The sequence below is a fragment of the Gymnoscopelus braueri genome, assembly GCF_963280865.1.
Source record: "Gymnoscopelus braueri genome assembly, chromosome: 16".
Taxonomy (NCBI): Eukaryota; Metazoa; Chordata; class Actinopteri; order Myctophiformes; family Myctophidae; genus Gymnoscopelus; species Gymnoscopelus braueri.
This window is the reverse complement of record NC_137616.1, coordinates 33,856,802-33,882,292: the sequence shown is the minus strand read 5'-3', so window position 1 is coordinate 33,882,292 and position 25,491 is coordinate 33,856,802. Positions and strand designations below refer to the sequence as shown.

The following is a 25,491-nucleotide window of genomic DNA, read 5'->3' as shown; positions in this document are numbered from 1 at the left end:
TGTGTGTGTGTGCGTGTGTGTATAATTAGTGTAACTGGTTGCATCTTTGTGTTGCAATCAGCCGCAGCTGTTGAGGTTGCTGCTCAAACATACAGAGAGGCCGTGCTCATACACACAGACAGACACACAGACAGACACACACCAGGACAAAGTCACTCCTTGGAGTGGCTAGCACCACTCAAAAAACACATCTGCAAACAGGGGGCATTAGGCCAGGTGATCGCTAGGATGTCTGACATATGACTAAAACCCTGATGGATGAAGCCTAGTATGGGAAGAGGAGGGTAAGCAGAAACCATTTGAATTAACGGCGGTCCACGCCCCGCTCTCGCCCCAACAAGCTAATTGAAGACAAGACAAGGCCGAGCGTAATCGTGATAGACTGACAAAAGATATGCCGGTGAGTGACTGTAAATAGTGCTCAGGGTCAATACGGCCCTTCAATAGCCTTAATTAACGGCGCGCTGTCTCTTCTCTTAACGGCATGACATCTAATAGCTAATTAAGAACGCTAGGCAAACGGGGGGGGCTTTACGTTTTGAGGTGCGGCGGTGGAAGTCAATATTGGACTTTGACTGTAAACATTGGATAGTGCCCGGTCAGCTGGTGGCTTATTTAGCTCTCGAACCGCGTCAGGGAGATTTATGATGATTAAACGCTCCTCTGAGCCTTGACTAAAGCAATCATTTCGGAGCCAACGGCCCCATGCCTCCTCCACCAGCTATAGCCAAACATGGGGTTGCTGAACAAACATGTGCCGTACTGAACGGGCCCGAGTAACCAAGCTATACGGCACATCAAGACGAGAGTGGCGCGCCAAAAGACAACATTACTTTGAAATTAACCCTTTAAGACCTGGAACGCATCCTTTAGATTTGAGCATTATTTTACACTTTGGCTATTCAAAAATAGCAGATATACAAGTGCACCGGGTGCCGCGCTACGAGCTTGTAGATCTGCTATTTTAGAAAAATCTAGAAAATGTGTGCACATCTTTGAATATATATATTTTTAAAGCTAACATTTTTAACTCAAATCTTTGTTTCTGGGGGTCCCTGGAACAACATATTTTGAGATGGGGGTCCGCGGCCAAATACATATACATTTTGGGGGTCCTTGACATGAAAAAGTTTGAGAACCACTGATATAGCAACATAGGTTTTTTCAAAAAAAAAACTGTTGGGATTTAGAAGACATTTTGTAGAATCGGAACCTCAGGTCTTAATGGGTTAATAAAATGTGGAGCCCTTTCAGAACCCTTTTCTCCAGAATGCACTTAGCATTCTGTCTAATACTGGTGTTAAACTGTGATTAAATGAAGCAGTTGAACCTCACCATTTCCAGATCCAGTATGCGATCCTGTCGAGAGACACAGAATGTCACATGGTTAATGTTACAAAGGCTCCACTAAGTTAGAGTGCCCTACATAGACCAGCAGAATAATAAGGGCAGGAGAGTGAGGGACGACTTCTTTAAGTGTGAAGAGAGTACTCAGTGGTTAGCCGAACAGAAAGAGCCTCAGTGAGTGTGTGAGTGTGTGTGTGTGGTGGGGGTTGGTGAGGGAGCTATGGTACTTCAATAAATAGCTAACAAGGGAAGGAAATGAAGGGGCTGAGGAGAGTCTGCAACCAGACGTCAAGCTTGTTATTAGAAAGACACAGCAGGGCAGAGGGAAACGCACACACCCTTCCCTTTCACGTGGCCCCTATTCCGTGATGTTCCCTTTCCTAAAATGCATAAGTGGTACCTCTTATCTACTGTGCACACACACACACACACACACACACACACACACACACACACACACACACACACACACACACACACACACACACACACACACACACACACACACACACACACACACACACACACACACACACACACACACACACACACACACACACACACACACACACAGCTGTTGTGCACACTCTCCAGGTGTGTTGATGATTACCTTTATCCTGAACTGCTCTCCTCTCTCACTACATAGAGCGCCTTGTTCCCCCACTTCCCTGTCTCCTCATCGTTCTCAATTAAAAGCTCGGCTGGCTCTGAGAAGGATGATTAATTGCACAGTGGTTCTGGCAGGTGCCATCACACTCTCTCTCTCTCTCTCTCACACACACACACACACACACACACACACATATGTATACAAAGCACACACACACACTCACAACAGGTTTGTATTACTATACTTCTGAGGACGTGCACAAGGAAAATGGTCCTCACAATGTCCGTTTCTCAAATTCTACTATATTTGTGGGGGACGTTTGGCACGCACAAGTATAGTAATACTAATACAAGTAAACACGCACACACACACGCACGCACGCACACACAAAATCAAGACACACCTGCTCTCAAACGCCACCTCTCAGGGGTTTGGAAATATGAGAGGTGTAAAGAGAGGACAGGTTTACATGGAGAGCCGACGGACCAGGCGTCTCTACACTGGGTGTGCAGTTGGACACTAGGCTGCTACTTGGTTGAACGGAGTCCCTCAGGGCTCTATACCAGGCAGGGGGGGGGGGGGGGGGGCACTAGCCACGCGCCCCCATGTATGTAGAAGGAAAACAGAAAAGTCACTAGTATAGAGTCTGTTTCCGTTCTACATTAAATATCTTCGTAAATATGAAAGTAGTCCACAGAATACACGCCAAAGTTGTTCAAAGAATGTACTGCATCTAAAAATCTATTACAGAGTTAAAAAATGTTATATACCCCACCCCAAAAGCCAATTATAATTATACAAGTGCACAGACAGAGGGAACGCCATGAACTGCAGAACATTGCAGAACATTGTTCAGGCTGTAGTAGTGGTAGCTGGGCCAACATCTACAGTACAAAGCTTACAACTCCAGCTCTTGACGGAGGACAGATATTCATCCACATCTACAGCAGATCTACTGGATTTTAAACATACAGTACATATCGTTGCTGTTGGGTTGGAAACGTGCAAAGCAGTAACTTTTCAGGAAATGGAACAAAAAAAAGAACCTGTGTTCCAATGTTTGCTACATTGTTCCCTCTGCACTCTACTTATGTGACTATTTACTTTGTTGTTTGTTGACTAGAGTTCATGCTTACTCTCGCAATTGTATTTCGCTCTGGATACTAGCGTCTGCTGAATGTCTAAATTATAAATAATAGTTATTATTTAGCTCTAGTTAATACTTTTCATTGGTTAAATACTATATAAAATCCACAGACAGAATTAACCATTTTCACTTTCAAAATGTTCCAAAAGTAGCGGAAATAGACGATCTACAAGCTCACAACGCGGCACGATGCGACGCGTTGTGAGCTTGCAGATCAGCAATTTTTGCTACTTTTGTGCAACACTGTTGTACGACAAAGAAGGGAACAAAATTAAACGAAAAAATATATATATATGGAGATACAAGGTCTCTGCCCGACAGCAACAGTATAAACAGTAATGGTGCCTGGACGGATATAGACAGAGAGAGAGAGAATTATTGAAGATGTAAAAACACTGACCTGAAGGGTCCGCACGTCCTCCTCCTTCCTGCGACTTCTCTCTAGCAACTCTGGAATGAGAAAAATATGGTGGCAATATGTATGTTTATACACAGTATACACTTGCACACACACAAACACACACACTTCTTAAAGCAGGGGTCTTCAACGTTCCTCAGCCCAAGGACCCCCTAGCTGAGAAAGATGCAGGGATCCCCCACTACATGTTGTAAAAAAAATGTGTTGCAGATTTAACTTTATCATAGATTTCATACATAGCTTCATACGTAGACTAGTTTGACAGTTTCACGTTGGAGTCATGTTAATGTGTATTTTCCACACATTTAACCACTTGAAACCCTCAATACTAAGTAAACTTGACCATTGGCTCTGTACTTGGTCTTCTCCTTTTCCCCTCTACACCGAACCTCTTTGCCGAAAGTAGATCGGCTATTTTCGGCTAATGTGTCTAAAAGTGTCTTTTGTTGAGATTCTGAATTCTTAACTCCCTGAGTCCCCATCTTTAAAGGGATTCTAGGCAAGTTCAGAGATCAAAAAAAGAAAAAAAACTGTTGTCAAACACCACCCCTCAACTCCCCCCCCCCCTCCTCATCAGCAGGGGGTGACGCAGGGTAGACTTCTGAACGGGTCGAAAATAGGTTGCTTTATTCGGATAGAATGCGTGTCACTGCCCGCCCCTGCCGGTTCTCTGAATTTTTTTTTTTAAATAGGCTCTGTCATGATAAATTGACCACATATATGAAGTTAAACAACTAAATTCTATCCAAACGATATCTTAAAAGTAAATTCCGTGCCTCAAAAAAGAAGTTTGAGAGCGTTTTAAAACCGAAAGTAAAAAGTAAAAACAGCGCAGCAGAAAACAATGGCGGCTTGTTCCATTTTTGTCGGCTGCACTCGTTCCATTTGGTTTCACTCGAACTCGCCACACAGACACGGACGCGCACGGACGCGCACGGACGCGCACATGCGTGCGTTTCATTTACGTCCCGGATGTCAAAACATAAATAGTAGGGAAAATACGGATTTCAGAAAGAGGACTGTATCAATGTAGGAAAACAGCCCAGCATCATTATATAGAGCAAAAAATGCAACATATATATATATATAAATATTTTTTTAATTTAGAATCCCTTGAACCCAATTATACCGGGAACACCTATACGTAACTATACATTTCAATCTGTGACCCACTTTTGGGGTAGTTGTTGCCATGTACAGTATATAGCAACATATTTTTTTTGTAATTCTTTAATACATTTGAAGTTTTTCAGAAAACAGGATTTAGAAAACGTTTTTAATATCAGCCTCAGGTCTAAATGGGTTAAACCAATCCAGTAACTATGATTGGTGCAAGGCTAAGCATGGATCAGATTGTAAATACCATCATTTATTTATTTCACTGCAGATAGTCTACATATTACATTTAAAATCGTCCTTAACCCTTAAATTCAATTAATTATTTCAATGGACTAAAATCTTGTTTTATTTGATGGTTTTCCTGCCCTGGCATTTGGCCTTTGTGCCCTAAAAAAATGGACAACACCAAAGGCCAAGTGGCCTTGCCCCTAAAATGACAAAATTCCAGGCCTGAAAACAACAAGAATAAAAACAAACGATAATTAACACATTAACTCATTGAGTGCCAATGACGTCGCAGACGTCACGTTTTTCATAAGCCCAGAGTGCCAATGACGTCTGAGACGTCATGGAAAAAAAGGAAAAAAAAAAAAAAAAAAAACTCAAAAAAAACTTTTTTTTTTTTTTTTTTTTTTTTTGAAAAAAAAGGTTCAGAACCCAAGATATGATGATTTGAAGATTTGCTGCTCCATTCACTTCTTGTTTAACTTTTTACTGAAAAAGGCTGTATCTCGGCTCCTAAGCACTTTTTTTTTACAATGTATTTTTGGCCTTGGCACAGGGGTGATATAGCCAGAAATATTTTTGGCACTGAATGAGTTAAGACCTGGAACGCATCTGTGTCATTTTTTTGATTTGAGCTAAAAAGTATTATTTTACACACGCGGCCAAATGCATATCATTTTGGGGGTCCTTGACATGAAAAAGTTTGAGCACCACTGATATAGAAACATACGTTTTTTCAGAAAATGTATGTATGTTAGGAGGCATTTGTAGAGTCGGCTTCAGGTCTTGATGGGTAGTAGACGTATGTGACCATCTGCTTACAGTGTCTTCTGAGGGGGTCTCAGCACATGTGTGCAGCAACAACAAAAAAAGTGGCATGTGCAGCAATAAAGCAAGTGTTTGATCAGTATGGAAGCATCTGTCAGGGAATAGAAACGCTGCTTTTAACGAGATAAACATCACATTATATAGCGTGATACATTTCCTACTATCTGATTACAATGAAGCGTTATTGGATTACAGTCATCTGGGTTTGCGTACCGGCCTGCCGGGATGCACTCAATCATGTGGTGATGCAACCTGACAACTATGTCATGTAATGGTTGGACGGTGTTTCGTACAGTATAGGTGTTCAGCTTCCTGTTTTAGTGAGTAGGGCCGTCACGATTATGACATTTTACTTGGCGATTAATTGTCGGTCAAATAATTGCGATTAACGATTTAATTGCGTTTCTGTTGTTGAGCATTGGAGCATTATGAATAAAAATTACATTCCTGTTTGGCTTTTAAGGTCATTACACGCAAAATTCGGATGCGGTCCGAATAAATAAAAGATACTTTTTATTATTATTATATGTATTATTCGCATGAAAAAATCGCCCCCGGTGTGTAAGGACCTTTAGGCTTCATAAACAAAAGGTGCACAGGGCAGATATGACAAATAACTTGCATGATTTAAGTACTTTATACTTTATATGAATAGTGGAACAAGCTTTTTTGAAAATATTTGAAATTATACAAAAAAATCATCAACATGTATATGATTATGACGATTATGCAAACACTAATTGCAATTATCTCAAATATTTGCGATTAGGCGATTATGTAATAATTGTGACAGACCCATTAGTGAGAACAACATCCAAGAAGGATGAAGCCTGACAGAGAGAGAGTGTCCTCTCTAAAGCCATCTAAATGCCTCTCCCAAACTTGTAACATCCTATAGATTACTGTGACTGCTGCTCCATTCGTCTCTCTCTCTCAAACTATTAACCCAGTTCGATATTCAATCACCGGTGGATGACTCCATCTCCTCCTGTGCACTCCAAGCGTGTGTGTGCGTGTGCGTGTGCGTGTGTGTGTGTGTGTGTGTCCGTGTGTGTGTGTCCACACACACACACACAGGGTTACCGCAGCTAGCGGAGAGCAAGTTGCAACTCAGGAATACTCAGAAAGCCGCACAAACCGCCAATTTGCACTTGAAGATTGAACATTGATCAACAGTCATAGGGTCTGGCTTCGGCCCAGCGGGTTAAATCTACCTTACTGACGGCAGGGGAGAGGCGCCCATGGTCTGTTATCAGTGGTGGAAGAAGTACTCATATATGGTATTTAAAGTAACAATACAACAAGGTAGAAATAATCTGTTACAGGTAAAAGTATCAGTACTTCATTCACATTTCTTTTTGAAGATATTTCAAAATTCTTTCAAAAATAGCAGCTCTACAAGCTCACAATTTTGTATTAGTTGAAGCATAGAATAGGGTTTTTGTATTAATAATAAAGAATCTGCTAAGTACAGTAACTAAAGTTTCAAATAATCGTAGTGGAGTATACGTACACTATTTTCCTCTGAGATGTACAGTAGTGGAGTAGAAGTATAAAGTATTGAAAAATGGAAATACTCAAGTAAAGTGCAGCACTTGAGTAAATGTTCTTAGTTACTATCCACCAGCTGCCTATTATCACTGCTTCTTTCTATCACACCTGGGTCCCTGGGTATGAAATCTGTGGGGTAGTCAGCGAGACAGACATGTGCTGTGATGTGACAGCAATCTACACTTCCACTCAGACCACTGTTTTTAAGGAAAAAAGGCAAAGGAAACGACAAAAAGAAACAGGAAGGAAAAGTTCTGCAAAATATTACGTGTTGTAGCAGTAATTCCACTTGGGGGCGGGTGCTGCGAGGTGATTATATTATTCCAAAAAGTTCCAAGAGACCTCGGGCATGAATAGCTTAACTGCTGCGATGAATAGACAAGTAGTTTCAAAAGAGAATTGCTGATAGATTCAAAGGGCCAATAGTGTTTTGAAAACGCAATTCATTTCCAACCGATAAGAACGCGGTAAACCCACATCAAATAACAGTTATTCAGATTTGATGAGGAACAGTAAACTAAAAAAAGAAGAAAGGAAAAAAAAGTATAAACCGTTCAATTCTTCAGTATCTTGCTTGGGGAGGAAATGACAACATGTCCCCGCTATATTGTACATCTCTGAGCCAACGCACCACCGAGGTGTGCAAGAGTTTTCAGGCTGTGGTCCTTTCTGTGACAATAAGTGACAAAGAAAAGCTGTGGGAAGGGGACCATACTGCTAAGACGCACCTAAATCCAGACTATAGATTTGACCGAAACGCACGTCTAGCATTGAAATAACTGGATCGCATTATTTAAAAAATAAATCTAGAAAAAAATAATCATACTGTGTAAATCAGTGGGTTCTCAACCTTTTCGGGATCAGGGCCCACTTTAAAATGTCACAAGTGTTCACAGCCCACCCATCTGCCCACCCATCTGCCCAGCAGTGCCCACTCATCTGACCATCTGACCCATCAAAATGAACATGCAGCAGAAAGGCTGCATGTTTCATTTTGCTGATCAGGGGTCTTCAACGTTTTCAGGCCAAGGACCCCCTAGCTGAGAGAGAGATGAAGCAGGGACCCCCTCTATATTGTATAAAATTGTGTTTCAGATTATGCTTTTTTTGTTTACTTGGTCTGCTCTTTTTTCCCCTCTACACCTATACCTCCTCTTTGCCAAAAATAGCTGATCTACAAGCCCACAACGCCTCGCAGCGTGAGGCGTTGTGAGCTTGTAGATCATTTGGCTACCATTTTGGCTAAAGTTCTCCTCAGAAAAGTGATGCTAGGGTTCAAGTGGTTAAGGTAAAAAGAAAAAGCGTATCACACAAAGATTTGGCGGACACCCTGTAGTAACTCTGAGGACCCTCTAGGGGTCCCGGACCCCCTGTTGAAGACCCCTGCTGTAGATCATCTCACTGCTAGCTGCTAAAATAACCAGTGGTTGGGTTGGGTGTGCTGTGCTGACAGACAACGAGGCTAATTTAGCTTAAGGGCTGATTGGGCTCAAGAAGTGGGATGATTAGAGGAGATATCGTTGCTGTCGGGCAGAAACCTTGTATCTTATTTCAACTTTTTATGTTTTTTCATAAATTAATGCCCACCTTCATCAGAGTGTCAAACAAAAGTAGTGAAAATAGAATAGCAGATCCACAAGCTCACAACGCGTTGCTAGGTTTATATCTAAAGCAATACAAAAAAATTAACGGTTCTGGACGTGCAAGGTTTTCTGACCAACAGCGACGATATACACTATGAGGTTATTATGGGGTGTCGAGGTGCTGTCATCATGGTATATTGCTGATGAGAATGATGTAACACTCTGCCTCCACAGCAACATGATGCATAATGACATACAGCTCATTCTCTCAGTCTGCCAATTTTGTCCTTTTCTCACCCGCCTCCTTTGCCTATTATCCTCTATGGCCTCTGTCTTCCTCTTCTCACCTCCCTTTTTCTTTACCTCTCTGTCCGACTCTCTCTCTTTAAGATTCCCCTCTACCAGCTACTTCCTTGCTGACCTTTTTCTATGCCCTTTCTCTTCCTAATTCTCTCTTTCGTTTCTATCCATCTTTCTCTCTTCATCACAGCTCTCTCTCAACTTCTCATTCTAATATACATGTCTTTGTCTGACTCTTTTGGCCTCTGGTTACATCTCTCGCTTTCACCCTCTACTTGTTTTGACTTTTTGTTTTATCGAGCTTAATCCTAGCGCGTTTTGTCGGCCGATGCGCACATTGTTGTGCGCATGGCATGCGTTAGAGTCGCTTGTAAATATTCATAGTTGCAGGTTGCTTTTGTTTGGCCTTGTTTCTGAAGTGTAGTTGATTATTTGGGCTTGCTTTCAAGATACCTTTTGCTCAAGTGGTGAAACTGTTCGCTTCTTTTGCTTACATTTTTATCCCACGATTTTTGTAACCCATTTTTTCACCCAGTGCCAATTGTCTACTTAATCCTGGGCGCTATACTCCCTCTGCCAGCCTAGGGAGAGCCTAGAGCCGAGCACATGCCTCCTTCAATGCATGAGAGCTAGCAAGCCCGCTTCTTATCACCTGTTCGCTTCTTTTGGGCTCGTTTCATAGACTTGGTCGCTTGATTCACTCACAGAATCTGGCAACACTAGAGCCAGCTCGGACGGCAGCTCGGACCAAACCTCGCTATGAGCTTGTAGATCTGCTATTTTTGAAAAATCGTGAACATTTGTGCAAACAAAAAAGGTTGTCGGCAGGAGACGCTTTCCAACGCCTTCCGCGGCCGAGGCGGGCCGATATGGGTGCGGTGGAGAGCTGCCTTTATGTTATGTACCTTTCTTGTCTGCGCTGAGGGAGTGGAGCAGCTTCTCCTGCCTGTCGAGGCGTTGCAGCAGGACGGTCTGCTCAGAGTCCCGGCTCTCTCTCAGGGCTTTCAGCTGATCTCTGGTCTGCTGCTGCTGCTTCTTCAGCCGGCGCTCCCGCGTCTCCCGCTCGCGCACCTCCTCACACAGCCAGCGCAGCTTGGTCTGTTGTTTTTGGGGGGAGAAAGGCACACAAGCAGGGTGTTAAGATCTTACATTACTGTATTATTAGTTTATGATCGTTTTTTTCCTTATTTTTTTTATATTGCAACAAAAATGAAATGATGGCACTTTTGAAAAGGAAACGGGTCGTCTTGAAAACAGTTGCCGATACCACTAGTTTCTACCAAAATATTACATTTTGAATACTTTTTCAAGGAATAAAATGCAAAAAATATGACACATAAGTCTACTGTTAAAGCGGCACTATGTAACTTTCCTCTTCTACCCTGGATTTGAACCCGGTTTCCTGTGCTGACATTTTTTTTTTACCATTGAGCTAATAGAGCCTGCCTGCTTGCTCAGGAGATAAATTTAATCTTGACCATCCGGTCAAAATTCGTGTCAGATCCTGTGTCTAGGTGACCTTTGACATGATCAAAATGTCTCAATATAAGAGCAGGGAGACAAAATACAACCACCTCAATTGTATAAAAAAATGTTTTTGTATAAAATTACATTTTCATTCATTAAAAAAAGTTACATAGTGCAATAGCGGTCCCAGAGCAGTGGTTTTAAAAAAAAATTGTCAAGGACCCCAAAATGTATATGCATTTGGCCGCGTACCCCCATTTGAAAACATTTGGTCAAGGGACCCCGAGAAGAGGATATTTGTCAAGATTTGTCACCTGACAATCTCAAAGAGACATTTTTTTCACCTGTGCGAAATATTTCTCTTCCGCTGCTACAACTTGATCCTCCTTTTTCTTTTCTTTTCCCTTTATTTATTCAGGGAAGCCCATTGAGAGCAAGCTCTCTTTTTCAAGGACGCCCTGATAACAGCATATAAAACATATGAAACACATACATAATGAAGAACAATAACAAACATTTGAATCACATTACAACATCACAGATGCAAATAAATATAGTGTTACATGAAACAGGTGCAGTCACTATGTAGTGTGTCCTCAAGAAGCACCCTATATGTCTCTATTGAGACCAATCGCACCGGTTTCAGAGAGTCCTGAAGTTTGTTCCATTTGTGTGGAGCATAATAAATGACAGCAGTCTTTCCTTGTTCACTGCTCTTACGTGGACTGGTATTATCTATCTAACTGTGTTTGTGAACGTGTTGAATGTCCAGTAACCTTTGGTTCTAAAAGGGAGGATAGGTACAAAGGAAACTTTCCACACAAGGCCTTATAAATAAATAAGGGGAAACACATGTTGCATTTCGACGTGTTAAGAGCTATTTTCCCTATTCGTCATACAACAAAGTGTATTAGGGCATAAGTGGTCATCAACCAGCTTTGCGGCAGTGACTGGAGGATGAGTTCTCAGGGTATATTTCACTTCATGAAATTAAATATTTCCAACTTGACCTGAAACATGACGCCATCCAGACGCATGAAATGAAGAACAAGGATATTCGGATCTGCCTTGGTCAACCCTTTACAGGGCAGATATGTCCCTGATGCCCTCTGCTGTAGAGCCTTTCTGATCAAACAACATTATTAAGCATTATTGTTTGATGTGCATAAAACCTAACTCCCCACATAGTCAGAATTCATCTTACCTTTATTATTAATGTAAAATCATTGCCTCATTCTCTCTTAGGTTGTATTATTAAATTGTTAAAGTATTAGTACTATTATCATTATACAGTATTATTAGTATAGTATTATTATACAGTATTATTAGTATAGTATTATTATTATTATACAGTATTATTCTAATTGGCAGCCTATAATAGGACATAAAAACTGTGCGATCACGGCAGCCTTGGAAAAAAATACTACAGTAAGAGATCAATAACAAAACAACAAGGGACTGCAATAGAATAACATAGTTCTTTACAGTTAAATACAAGCATCAGCTGGAATCGTGTCTGTGTAACACAGCTCCTTGTACTGACTGACCTCTCGCTAACGAGTTGGTCCTGCTAACACTCACACACTTTGACAACACAAGACAGCCTTTGGACTGGACTGGAGGAGGAAGAGAAGCTTCCGTTCTCCCTCGTGAGGAGATGAGTTGTTCCTCACAGGCATCAATAACACCGAAAAGGTCAATAACCCTGTGGGGGAGGTCTTGTTCTTCAGAGCACTGTAGTGTATTATAGAGTTGAAAGATCCGTCTCTCTCTCTCTCTGTGTTCATGTGAGAAAACCACCGTCAAGCACCAACACGCTCCATCATCATGTCATTTCTATCAGTGGTGGAAAAAGTACTCAAATGTTTTACTTAAGTAGAAGTATCAATACTGTCTGCAATGTAGAAGTACTCTGTTACAAGTAAAAGTCCGGAATTCATAATTTTCATTTTCATTTTGTAAAGGTATAAAAGTATTGGCATCAAAATGTTCTTAATGTACCAAAAGTAAAAGTACTAAAATGTTTGAAAATAGCAGATCTACAAGTTCACAACGCGTCGCTAAAATAGGGCTAAAGTGGTTAATGTATGTTTTATAATGTAAAAATCTATATCTGAAAATAACTAGTAACTAAAGTTTTCAAATAATTGTAGTGGAGTAAAAGTACAATATTTGCCTCCGAGATGTAGTGGAGTAGAAGTAACAGTATTGGAAATACTCAATTAAAGTACAAATAGCTCAAAATTGTACTTAAGTAAATGTACTTAGTTACTTTCCACCACTGATTTCTACATTTGAGAAGTAGAGTGATCCGACCGACCGACCTGAGGCAGAGAGGATCACAGGGAGTGCACTGCCCTCCCACACTCCTTCAAGATGTCTATTATTCCAAAGCAGTGCAGGTAAAAGTCAAAAAACTAAATCTTGGCAGGACACAAGCCACCCAGCAGAATGTGCTATTCCAACCGATTAGGTCAGGAAGAGGATACCTCCTACACAAGGTTTTAACCCATTAAACCTGGGAGAGCATCGGTGCCATTTTATACTTTGGCAATTCAAAAATAGCAGATCTATAAGCTCATACATGTAGCTCATGAGCTTGTATAAAATGTGTGCAAATCTTTGAATATATATATTTTTAAAGCCAACATTGCTTCTCAGGGGTCCCTGGAACAAAATATTTTTAGATGGGGGGGTTCGCGGCCAAAAACATATCATTTTGGGTGGTCCTTGACATGAATACGTTTGGACGATCGATTATAATGGATATACATTTTCTGTGACCAGTTGAAAAGGTAAAAAAAACTAAAACAAGATATGACATATTGTCATATTATACCAGGTTGCTTATTTCTCTCACTAGGCAACGTTTTTAGATCCCATATGGTTGCTTATTTCTCTCACTAAACATGGCAACGTTTTTAGATCCCATATTCTGAGAGGACATTGAGCAACAGCGCCACTTACCATTACAGTTACATACAGTGGCCGAACACAGTATTGTGGGTCGTCTTTAGATCCCATATTCTGAGAAGACATTGAGCCCTCATTGGCTAAATGACCAGCCAATGAGGAAAAAGTCACGCAAAAGTCAGGACTAGTGAAAAAGTCAGGACTAGCGAGTGTAGATGTAGACCAGGTTTTGCAACCTGGTTAAAAAAAAATCACTGGCAGTGGACAAACGCAGCCAGAAATAAGTCTGGCAGTGAATGCGTTAATGGGTTTTAAGGAGAGACACTGGAGACGATTCTACCCTCAAGGCCATTCGGACCTTGAACGACTGTTATGTGACAAATTAAAGGTTTGAATTGAAGAGGCTATTTTCGGTCCGCAACTAAGTATAAATCAGGCATAAACAGTGTGATCATACGGAGGCCGTTCTTCTTCACTGTGATTCAAGTGCGTTGGTGATGCCGCCCTGATGATGCTTAATGCCAGCGTTTCCTTCCTAGCCACTTCATTATCCTCAGCGCAGTACAGAGAGAGCTCTGGTGTGGGTAATTGCCGTGCAGATCCTTGGATGATGGCCAGCCTAATTCTTTTATTCATTTTTTTTTATTAAAGTCTTGGGGGGGAGGGGGGGTTAAGAGGAGACACGTAGACAATACATTGAAAATTCAGTGAACTATTATGCCGACTGCATTATGTATATAGGCCAGGGCAATGAATGCGACCAACGAGAGCCAGACTGATATATTGGCCAATAAAATATTTATGTGACTGTTTAATCGGCATTGAATTTTTTATGCATCTTTTTGGGGGGGGGGGGGGGGTATCTGGTCTGAGGGAAGTCCAATACAAGAGGACATCACATCCATTCTAGTTTGGAAAAACCTAAATATTAGCCGATCTTTGGCACAAATCTGTGCAGGAAAAGGTGTATTAATACATGTACCTGTAGCTTCAAGTTTAATACAGTAATATCTTCTTGAATTTATAGTGGTTCTCAACCAGTGGTCCGGGGACCACCAGGGGGTCCCCACTCCAGCAAAATCAGTTAACATAGGGTCACAATCATTTTAACCACTTAGCTTTGGCTATTCAAAAATAGCAGATCATACAAGCTTGAAGATCTGCTATTTTTCAAAAATCTTGAAAACGTGTGCATATCTTTGAATGTATATATTTTATAAAGCGAAATTCTTTAACTCAAATCTTTGCTTCTGGGGTCCCTGGCATAAAACATTTTCAGATGGGGGTCCGCGGCCAAATGTATATCAATTTAGGGGTCCTTGGCATGAAAAAGGTTGAATAAATCTGCTTTACATCAACAAAAAGAAAGAAAACTAGATAAAGTGCTCCTCGGAGCACAGGTCTCCACCAGGTCAGGTAGGTTATTGTGGCCCCCTGGTGGCGCTCTAATAGGCCAATGTGAAAAGGGTGCCATTTATTCTTAGGCCTTTCACGGCAATCGGACACTGCATTCATGATTTGATGCATTTTTTTCTGAAAATGTGTTTTGCTAAATTAGACCTGCTGGTGGCGCTATAACAGGCCAATGTGAAAAGGGTGGCATTTCTTCCTCGGCCTAGAGGGAATGTGAGTGTGAAATTTCACGGAAATCGCAAGCTGCGTTTATGATTTGAGGTATTTTGTTCAAAACGTAGCAATACTGCAAACTTTGGAAGCCAACCTTAGCCAATGAGGATGGAATATGGCAAATCGGGCAGATCCGTGTTAATCACATGACTATAGAGATACTGTGTACCAATTTGCATGACATTTGGATAAAATCTGTAGGAGTAATACAAAAAAATGGGTTTTGCACAAATCTGCCTCCTAGTGGCGCTATAACAGGCCCATGTGAAAACTTTGGGGCAGAGGTTCTGAATTGGCATCCAGGGAGTGTGTGTGCACAGTTTCGCAGCGACCGGGCCAACGGTGCCGGAGATTAGCTGGTAACGGACGGACAGGACACACGGACGGACACACACACACACACACACACACACACACACACACACACGGATGGACGGACAGGGTGCAAAACATACTCTCTGGAGACAACAAACTATTTGCCAAAAGCCTGTGTGCACACGTGTCTCATCAGTGCGGACTTGAAAGAGTCCAATGTTGGCGCCTGGCGAATCTCCCTCAGGAGAGAGTTCCAGAGGGGTTTAGTTTATTTGTTGATAGAAATATCAGTGATCAGAGATGTTTGCCAAACCAATACCAGAACTGGGCATCGACATCATTTGGGGCTTCACTGTCAACATCATTCTTTTTGACAGAGTGTCTAACATCATCACCGAGGTGTCATTGCACTTACAGTATGTGATCAGTGCTGACAGACATTCCTTTGAAAGGCCCTCGACTGCAGCAATTTATCATAGTCAAAGCTCAAGTCGTATTTCCAGCCGTGGAAATAGTTTTTCGCTTAATTTCAACCTGTCCTCCCTAATTTGGTCACGTCACTTTGATTTACAAAAATCGCATTTTCAAACATTTATAAAAATAGGAGATCTACGAACTCTCAACACGTAGACAGACTGAGAGAGCTCAACAAAGGAGAGCTTGTAGATCGGCTATTTTTGCTGTAGGACAAAGTATATAGTACTTAAATGAGCACTTGACCCATTTTCATATATTTGGTCCTCACTCCTCACTAATCCTTATTATAAGATGGCACCATTTCTGTCAACTTGCAGTCAAAAATTGTAAAACCGGAGTGCAAATGATGAGATAACAACTCCAGTTGTTATATATAGGATCATTTGCACTCAGTCACACACAGGTTTCAACCTACACAATCCATAAAATAATGGAAGGGACTAGGGATATGAGCCACTTCACATTAGACTGCATTATCCGTTTGTGGACGCTGGCCCATCTGCAGTACAGTGCAGTACATACAGTACAGAACAGCTATTAGCACTGAGCATGGCATTAATCATCATTGTTTAGAATAAATTAAATAGATGCAATAACTTATGCAAACTAATAAGTTGCAACTGCCAGCTGCAGTGCACAAGATTAAAATGTACGGTTTATAATGGCTGAAGGTTTGAAGAGAGGAAATCCCAAGGGGGGAAAAAAATACAACCGAAAATCCATTCATTAATTCAAGGAAAAAACGAAAAGATTCTGAAGCTATTGATAAGGTCTAGGGATGCATCTACCAATTATTTTCTTATTTTAATGTTTTTTGAAGGACAATTTGTTGTGTAAGAGTTATGTGAGATGTGAGATTCAAATATGGATGCTAGGGTTGAAGCGGTTGATAATCGGAGGTCTGTATGGTACAAGACGATAGACCAGTAACGTCTAGGCCTGTCACAATTATTACGTAATCGCCTAATCGCAATTAATTGAGATGATCACAATTATTTTTGCATACACGTCATTATCGTTTCCATTTTGAAAAAAATTCGTGACGCGTTAAGCTTGTATATCTGCTATTTCTGTATTTTTTCATGTATAAAACTATTAAATGTCAATAATTTCTTTGTATATTTAAGTTATTTGTCCTATCTGCCCTGTGCATTTTTTTATTATGAAGCCTAAAAGGCAAACAGAATTTAAATTTGTATTCATATTATGTTCCAATGTTCAATGCCAAACACACAATTAAATCGCTAATTATTTGAGTGACAATTAATCTTCAACTTAAATTTGTAATCGTGACAGCCCTAGTAACCAATCAATCAATCAATCAATCATACAGTGGCACAAACTGACATGTTGGTGTCATACCTTGGTTTCTGCTAGCCAGCAAGGGGGTTCTTTCACCAGTCCAGGTTTCTGGGAGATTGCCTGTATGAAAACACAAGAGAGAGGAGTATCTGTGGTTTTAAGTTGTATGGTTAATGTTTGAAAAATACTAGGGAGGACAAAGCAGTTTGACAAACAAAAGTGAAATAGGGCATTGTCAGTACAATTATGATTATGTATGTAGTATGCACATAGTACACACAGTATGACTTGAAGAGGTACAAATTGTGAAAGAAAAGAGATGTGAAAGATAAGCAGACGGATACAAGTCAATAATACACTATCAAAGTCCTAATTGGTTTCACTGGGTTAAAGTGGTGTGTCCTGTGGCAGTGTGGCACACAGAATGGCAATAATCATGCTGTATATTTCAACATGACGTGCACGCACGCACACACAGGCAAGGAAAAACACTAACACACACACACACACACACACACACACACACAGGTTATGTGTCATCACAAATGAGCTGAGGGATTAGTCACCATCTTTCCCAGACAGTCCTGTCAGCATCAGCAACACAAACCACTTCTGACAACTCATACTGACACAGCTGCTGACACACACACACACACACACACACACACACACACACACAATTGCACATACGCACACATGCGCGCGCGCACACACACACAGGCAGAGACCAGACAAAAGCACACAAAAGATACGCACAATATTAAATCACACCACACAAATTCATGCTGACACATACACCCACAGAGACAAAACTCAAATGTGAGACACACTGAATCTGTCTCTCTCTCTCTCTCTCTCTCTCACACACACACACACACACACACACAATGCCTCCTAAGTAGACTCTTGTGGTGTGTCGTTTGTATGCGTAATAGACTGAAGTGGAAGGTATTTTTTTCCCCGGTGTGATTTCTGTCACCCGTCTCAGCAAATAACACTCTGCTGTTCTACAATTGGCTCAGAGGTGTCAAGTGACTTCTTTCACCCAAAGCTGCCACTCAAAATCAACTCCCAGCGATGTGCACTCCCAACTCCAATTACAACAATGAAGTTCTGTCACTCCAGCACCCACACCTCTGCGCACACACACACACACACACACACACACACACACACACAACCCATATTTAGAGAGCATACAACAGAGGGGAAAAGTGTTTGTGTGAGTATGTGTGCGTCTGTGGGGGGGGGGGGGGGGGGGGTTGCAAAATGCCTGCATTACTCCCTCTTCCTCTCGTTCACAAATGATCAAAAGCCGCCATGCGGCATCGGCAAACAAAAGGGGTGGTGAAAGGGAAAAATGAGGGAGCGGGCTGGGAGTTAAAAACGCTGTCTGTGGGGTTGCAGCGAAAGCAACAGCACAGCATTCAACAGCACTGCCTGCCACGACTAATAGAAGAGAGAGACTCTGTGTGTGTGTGTGTGTGTGTGTATGTGTGTGTGTGTGTGTGTGTGTGTGTGTGTGTGTGTGTGTGTGTGTGTGTGTGTGTGGCTGTTTGTTTGTGTATGTATTAGTTTCAAACCAGCTCCCACAGAGACAAAGGAATGAGAGAAAAAGGCTGAAAAACAGACTACAGCAGAGAAAGAGTGGGTAGAGAGATGATGATGAGAGGGAGTGTTGGACAGGAAGACCCTAGTATCCCACCCTTCCCTTGGGAAAACATCATATGTACATGCAGGGATGCATTGCAAACACATTCAGGGGGAAAAGGAAAAGTGACAAGAAAAATGCAATGTATATAGTTAGACGGTTGAGGGGTATAATGGCCTGCCCACTCCTGGAGAACATTTTGAGAAAGAAGCATTTATTTTCTTGTTTGGTAAGAAATCAAAACCAAAATACAACTCTGCTCTACTGTGCACCTCTGCAGTCGACACCTGTGAGGAACGGCACCCCAGACGAAATACACTTGACACCTATAGCCTTGTGTAGCCAGATATTCGGCGATCTCCTCCCAGTGTTGATTTCGTCGACTAAAACTATGACGGAAAATGTACGTCGACTGCCTTTTTCCACTGACGAAAACTAAATAAAAACTAACTATATATATATAACTATAAAAACCCTGATGACTAAAACTAAGACTAAATATATTGACAATTTCGTCAACAAATAAAAACTAGACAGTTAGGACTAGTGGAGAAGAGATCCAGTAGAACTAAAAGACAAGTAATTTAATGTTTGGTTGTGCTCGGGTGTTGCGCTCTGAAAATAGCAGATCTACAAGCTGCGCTGCGACACGTTGCGTTGACGCGTTGCGACGCGTTGCGTTGACGCTATTTTCAGCACGCAACCAAGTGTAAAATCAGGCATTACGACGCCATCAAGGCACCGCCAAAATACATTTTAGTCGACTAAATCAACTGTAGATTTAGTCTTGTGATATTTAGTCGACTAAAACTAGACAAAAACTGAAACTTTTCAGATGACTAAATATGACTAAAACTATATCAAAATTTGCTGTCAAAATCAACCCCGTCTCCTCCTACCGATCGTCTGGGGATATCTAAATTCAATCTAGGGGTTAGAAGGGGGAAAAAAACAGCGGCTGACAAACCTACGTCTGCTGCATCAGAAACCATCCTCAACATGGTACCATCCTCAACACGAAGGACTGCCCTAAAAAGGTCTTTGCACTGGTTCCTACATTGAATGTAGATCTCTCTCAAATCTGTATCTGTGATTCAAAATCTTCTGCACCCATTTTGACCATAGACTGTAAAAAACTATGGACATCGTTACGCCCATAGACTCTACAGACCGTAAATGAAGCCTATTTTTCAGCTATTTCAAATCCGCCATCTTTCTATATTGCGTCATATCGCGTTAATGCTATTGGTTGGGGCCAGAGCGGGGGGTGGGGAATGAATGCTATTGGTTGCGTAGCTTGTCAATCAAAGCATCATAAGCTAGCCACGCCCCTCCTATAGCATACCCTTTTTTCCCGAAATTTCACACAGAACCAGGAGATAACGCGATCCAAAGATTTACTGCTCCTTTCACTTCCTGGTTAAAATATTAGGGAAATATTCTGAATCTCTGCTCCTGTGTTTTACTATGTATTTTTGAGCGAAACATGCTATTTTCAACTGGGTATAACAAGCGAACGGGAATAAACATTTCCACCTTCGTCGTACATTGCACGATGTACAGTTTATATTAAACTCTAGGCAGAAAAACAACGCTAGATGGGCTCGAACTTCTAGTAGACTCAATTTCAAAAGGGCGGATGGATGCTGGGGCCCTTGATTTTGACACTCGATTTATCGACTCCCCCGAAACGTTCACTTCACAATGATCACGCCCGTCCGACAAAAAATGCGTTTGAAAGCCGCTTTGTAACTCCCCTCATATGGTGCATGTGAGGAGAGGGAGGGCTAACAGATGCCTAATGCACCCCTTAAAACTCCTTTCAACCTGCCGTTGCTAATTTGGAGCGTCTCTATTTTTGGGTCTGTCGTTACAGGCCCATTAGTGTCTGGATGCGACGCGCGAGCTTGTAGATTAGCTATTTTGGCTGCACGACACCGTAATTCAACAACATGTGAGGGCTTAAGTGGTTGACTATTAATTATTCTGCTCATTAGGCCAATCACTGGCTGAGTTTGACTTCTTTTCAATGAGACAGATTACAGATGGAGGTGAGAGGCGTTTTTTTTTGTGCCGGTGACGCCTGGCTGGGCTGCAACGCTGCTGAAGTAGATTGGGAAATCCATGTGAATAGATAAGGGGCAATGGCTGGCTTCATTAGCCCATAGCACTGCAGCAGAACCGCCTGTAGGGGTGTGTGTGTGTGTGTGTGTGTGTGTGTGTGTGTGTGTGTGTGCGCTCGCTTGGTGGATTGGAATATTGGACTACTTTTCCTGGGGATCTCCATGAACCCCCCCAAGGACCCCTTGGAGGTAGTTAACATAGCATAAGTAGTTAACATAGCATCACAATCATCTTAACCACTTCATCCATCCATTTATAATGTATATGTTGCCTATTCAAAAATAGCAGATCCACAAGCTCACAGTGCGTCACTTCGTACCACGCTGCGAGCTTGTATATCTGCTATTTTTGACGATATAAAATATCGAATATCTGGGGGTCCCTGGCGCAAAACATTTTCAGATGGGGGGTCCGCGGCCAAATATATATATCATTTTGGGGGTCATTGACTTGAAAAAGTTTGAGAACCACTGGATTAGAATACACATAATGCATAACTAATATCTAAACATTAGGGACACATGTAGACACCTTTATGTGCATTAAAATGGAGTTTGCACAGCAGTGTTGTTGTCACACTAAAAGTGAGGAGAAAACTTCTAGGAGATGGCATTGTACCGTTTCTTTAACCCATTAAAGCCGGGAACGCTTCTGTGTGTCATTTTAAGATTTCTTTAGGCTATCCAAAAATAGCAGATCTACAAGCTCGTAGCGCGGAACCGAGTGCCACGCTACGAGCTTGTAGATCTGCTATTTTAGAATTTTTTTAAGAGAACATTTTAAACTCAAATCTTTGCTACCTGGGGATTCTACAAATACAGTATTCTGAAAAAAACCTAGGTTTCTATATCAGTGGTTCTCAAACATCTTCATGTCAAGGACCCCCAAAATGATATGTATTTGGCCGTGGACCCCCATCTCAAAATATTTTGTTCCAGGGACCCCCAGAAGCAAAGACTTGAGTTAAAAATAATGTTTCAAAAATGTATGTATTCAAAGATTTGCACGCATTTTCGTGATTTTTCTAAAATAGCAGATCTACAAGCTCATAGCGCGGCACTCGGTGCCGCGCTATGAGCTTGTATATCTGCTATTTTTTAATAGCCCAAGGAAATCTAAAAATGACACAGATGTTGTCCCTGGCTAAATGGGTTAAAATAGGTGCTAAAAGTTACTTTTCCGACACCAGTAGAGTGATCATCATGTCCTCCTCTGCTCTCGCATAAACACACAAGACACACTTCACCTCATCTGCCCCTTGGCCCTGATAAGAGACGACTTCTGCACATTCTGATCAACACAGGCTTTCCTATTCAACTCGAGGCTTTTGATCGGTGCAACCTTCACACCGCAGTGCAAGAAGAATATGCAAGATATGTACGCTCCGACGAAGGTCACACAAGTGGAGAGAGCTTGAGAGATTTGTTCATATTTCTATTCATTTCCATTAACCTTCTGCACTTCCATTAAATGTAGCTGTGCTGTACGAGTCCTGCATTACTTGCTGAATCTACACATTGCTTCATTTGCACTGCAGTCATCTTGTGTACCCCAGAGATGATGGAGTGGTACCTGGTCAGGACCCGCCCAAACAATCTTACCACACATCCCGTACTCTACCTCTGTCTAAGACACCGTCTTAACCCACTTAAAGGGATATTTCACTTTGAAACATGTTTGGTTTGTTTGTTTGTTTATTAAGGATCCCCATTAGTCTACACCTTAGTGGAGAGTAGACTATTCTTCCTGGGGTCCTGGTGTAATTTTAATGTCTACACTGGCTTTTGTGTGCACTCCAGACAGTTTTGAAGTTGCTACAATTTTGTTGGAAAATAAAAAAAATAAAAAATAAAAATGCAAATAATAAATAAAATGAATGAAAAAAAGTAATTGAAAAAACACGGCCCCCTCACGTATATCACAATATCAGTCACCAGAAACAAGGACGGGTGTTTTCGATGACTCTATCATGGTTAAAATGGAGTTCGAAGTTTGTATAGGAAGGGGGCGTGTCTGATAAAATGAATATCAAATATCTAAATACTGAATCAAGCAACTGTCTAAGGTACACAGAAAATTCTGAGTAGATGTTAAAATGAGCCCAAACATGTTTGAAAGTGAAATATCCCTTTAAGCCCTATTTTAAGCATCATCTAGTCAAATGATGGTGCCGCAAATTGAAAATAGCTGATATTTTCTATAATGACATGCCCAAATTAGGAATGCCAGACTGAAAAGCGGTTAATATAATGGGTCACTGTGTTTGTAGAATAAAAATATATACGCATAAATATAAGCCTGTTGCATATTCCCCACTTTATTGTCAGGGGGCATAATTACCTAGCCTGATTATCAGCCTGAAGCTGTGTGGAGCTTCAATCTGAAATTGGCTGCAGTGTCGGCGATTATATTTTGAATTTCACTAAACCAAGATCCGCCTACATCTGACCTCATCGCACAGCTTGTTTTAGCAGATATTCGCTGATTGGCTTGTCGTTAGACCCACCCCCACCTCTCATTGGACGGTACTTTTTGTATCGAAGATATCCTAGGCTCACATTTCAACACCAGACCAAGAGGCAGTCCACTCAGAGAGTGGGCGGGGTCTATGGTTTGGAACCGGGCTAATAATTACCTGCAGTTTGTCTTCACTACCTCTGGCCAAGCTGCGGCAAGCCACGTCAAGCTCCTCCCCGACGGACGAAAGGAGAGCCTCTTGCTCCGCCCCGAGCCTCGACACCTTCTCCTCCAGCACGGCACACTCCGCCTCCGCGTCCCGCCTCCGCTCGTCACCCGTCACCTGGAGGAACGTAGGATGCAGTCAGAGCGGTCAGAGAATAAGTGACTTTTGATCACCAAAGAGGAGCTTTTCTGACATTTGAGAAGCTCAACTCAACCTTTATTTATATAGCACAGTGGTTCTCAACCAGTGGTTCGGGGACCACCAGTGGTCCTTGAGAAGATTTCGGGTGGTCCCCAGCTAAATGATGGAAGAGTTGGCAACCAAATGGACCCTTATAGATCTTTAACTCTTGAGAGTGTAAAATGAAACCAAATGGACCCTTACAGGTTCATTTGGTTTCATTTTACGCTCTCTTAACACATTCCACGCCAGAGTTTAATATCATAATGTACTCACCAGTGCCAGCGATTTATTGTTGTTTTTTGTTTTTTTCACGGGGGGCCACAGACCTTGCTAAATACCTTAACGTTAAATACGTTAAACTGTTTGTAGACACACAGGGTAGCTGTGTGAGTTGCCCAGAGAAGACCGTTTCGATTGGCGATCGGCCATTTTGAAGTTGTCGCGGTTTATGTTAAACAGCGATCAGCGAGGAGAAAAACAACAACCGAGAAAATGGAGGATTAGTGGGAGCTTTAGAGCGGAGGCGGGTGGGAACGAAAATCTCCGGATACGGATATTTCCGTTTCCGGGTGTGCTACAATGAAATGTGTCGTGGCGAGGGAGGCCTACAATGAAAAGTGAACCTGCGAGAAAAAAAGAAAGAAAAAAAAGACCACTTCACGTAGATCTACGCGACTGGCACGCTGCGCAATTATTTAGGTTCGCGTAGATCTACGCGATTGGCACGCAATGTGTTAATTTACAAGAAGTCTACACCATTAGAGAATGTGGAAGAATTGTTATTTTGAACAACGTTTGCCTGTTGTCTCTCCTATGGTACCAACATCAACACAGCATGGAATTGAGGACAAGATCTCATCCAACAATAGCAAAATATTCAAAGTCTTGGGTCTGAGAGTCTAAATCTCATCCGTGGCTCAAATGCCGAATAAATAATGGACCTTGATATGAAAAAGGTTGAAAAACACTGATGTAGCACATTTACAACAACCAAGGTCAAACCAAAGTGCTGAACAAGAAATTTAAAACAGGCAAACAGAGCAAAAGAAAAACTAATTAAAGCAAAACTAAATAATTAAAAAAGGAAAAACAAACAAGTTATACAGATCACAACTAGAATAAAACAAAAACAGCATATCAAAGTGTACAGCATCAAAGTACACACAGCAAGGGTATATATACACGGCCAAGCAGCATTAAAAGGCCAGGGAGAAAAAGTGGGTCGTTTCTAATAAAGATTTTAAAACCCTCCAAGGACTGAGCAGAGCGGATGTGAAGAGGCAGGGTGTTCCACAATCTGGGGGCCGGCCACCGCAAAGACAATCTGGAGCAACTGGTCAGCCGACCTCAAGGGTCTGGCCTGGGATGTATGGCTGAATGAGCTCAGATAGGTATGGGGGGGGGGGGGGGGGGGGGGCAGCCCGTTTTGAGGTGAAAAAAAAAGAAAAAAAGCTGGGACGTAGCAAAGAAAATCTGCTAATGGAACAAAACATTTTGAGATGGGGGACGGCGCCACATACATATCTAAAAATGTTTTCTAAATCCTAACAGTATGTTGCTATATCAGTGGTGCTCCAACTTTTCCATGTCAAGGACCACCAAAATGATATGTATTTTTGCCG

General features: G+C 41.7%; 1 protein-coding gene across 2 annotated transcripts in view; it reads right to left on the bottom strand.

Annotated features, from left to right (window-relative positions):
• The window catches only part of cep128 (centrosomal protein 128), a 93,740-nt gene that overhangs the window by 9,058 nt on the left and 59,191 nt on the right, over positions 1 to 25,491 (bottom strand). Inside the window, exons 18-22 of one of the 2 annotated variants that reach the window (XM_080453070.1) lie at positions 23,639 to 23,803; positions 17,289 to 17,348; positions 10,034 to 10,226; positions 3,505 to 3,554; positions 1,336 to 1,359 (exon numbers count right to left, since the gene is read on the bottom strand). In XM_080453070.1, coding sequence (XP_080309196.1) covers positions 1,336 to 1,359; positions 3,505 to 3,554; positions 10,034 to 10,226; positions 17,289 to 17,348; positions 23,639 to 23,803 — 492 coding nt within the window. The remainder of the gene's footprint in view (positions 1 to 1,335; positions 1,360 to 3,504; positions 3,555 to 10,033; positions 10,227 to 17,288; positions 17,349 to 23,638; positions 23,804 to 25,491) is intronic. The other variant, XM_080453071.1, reaches the window with a different exon arrangement.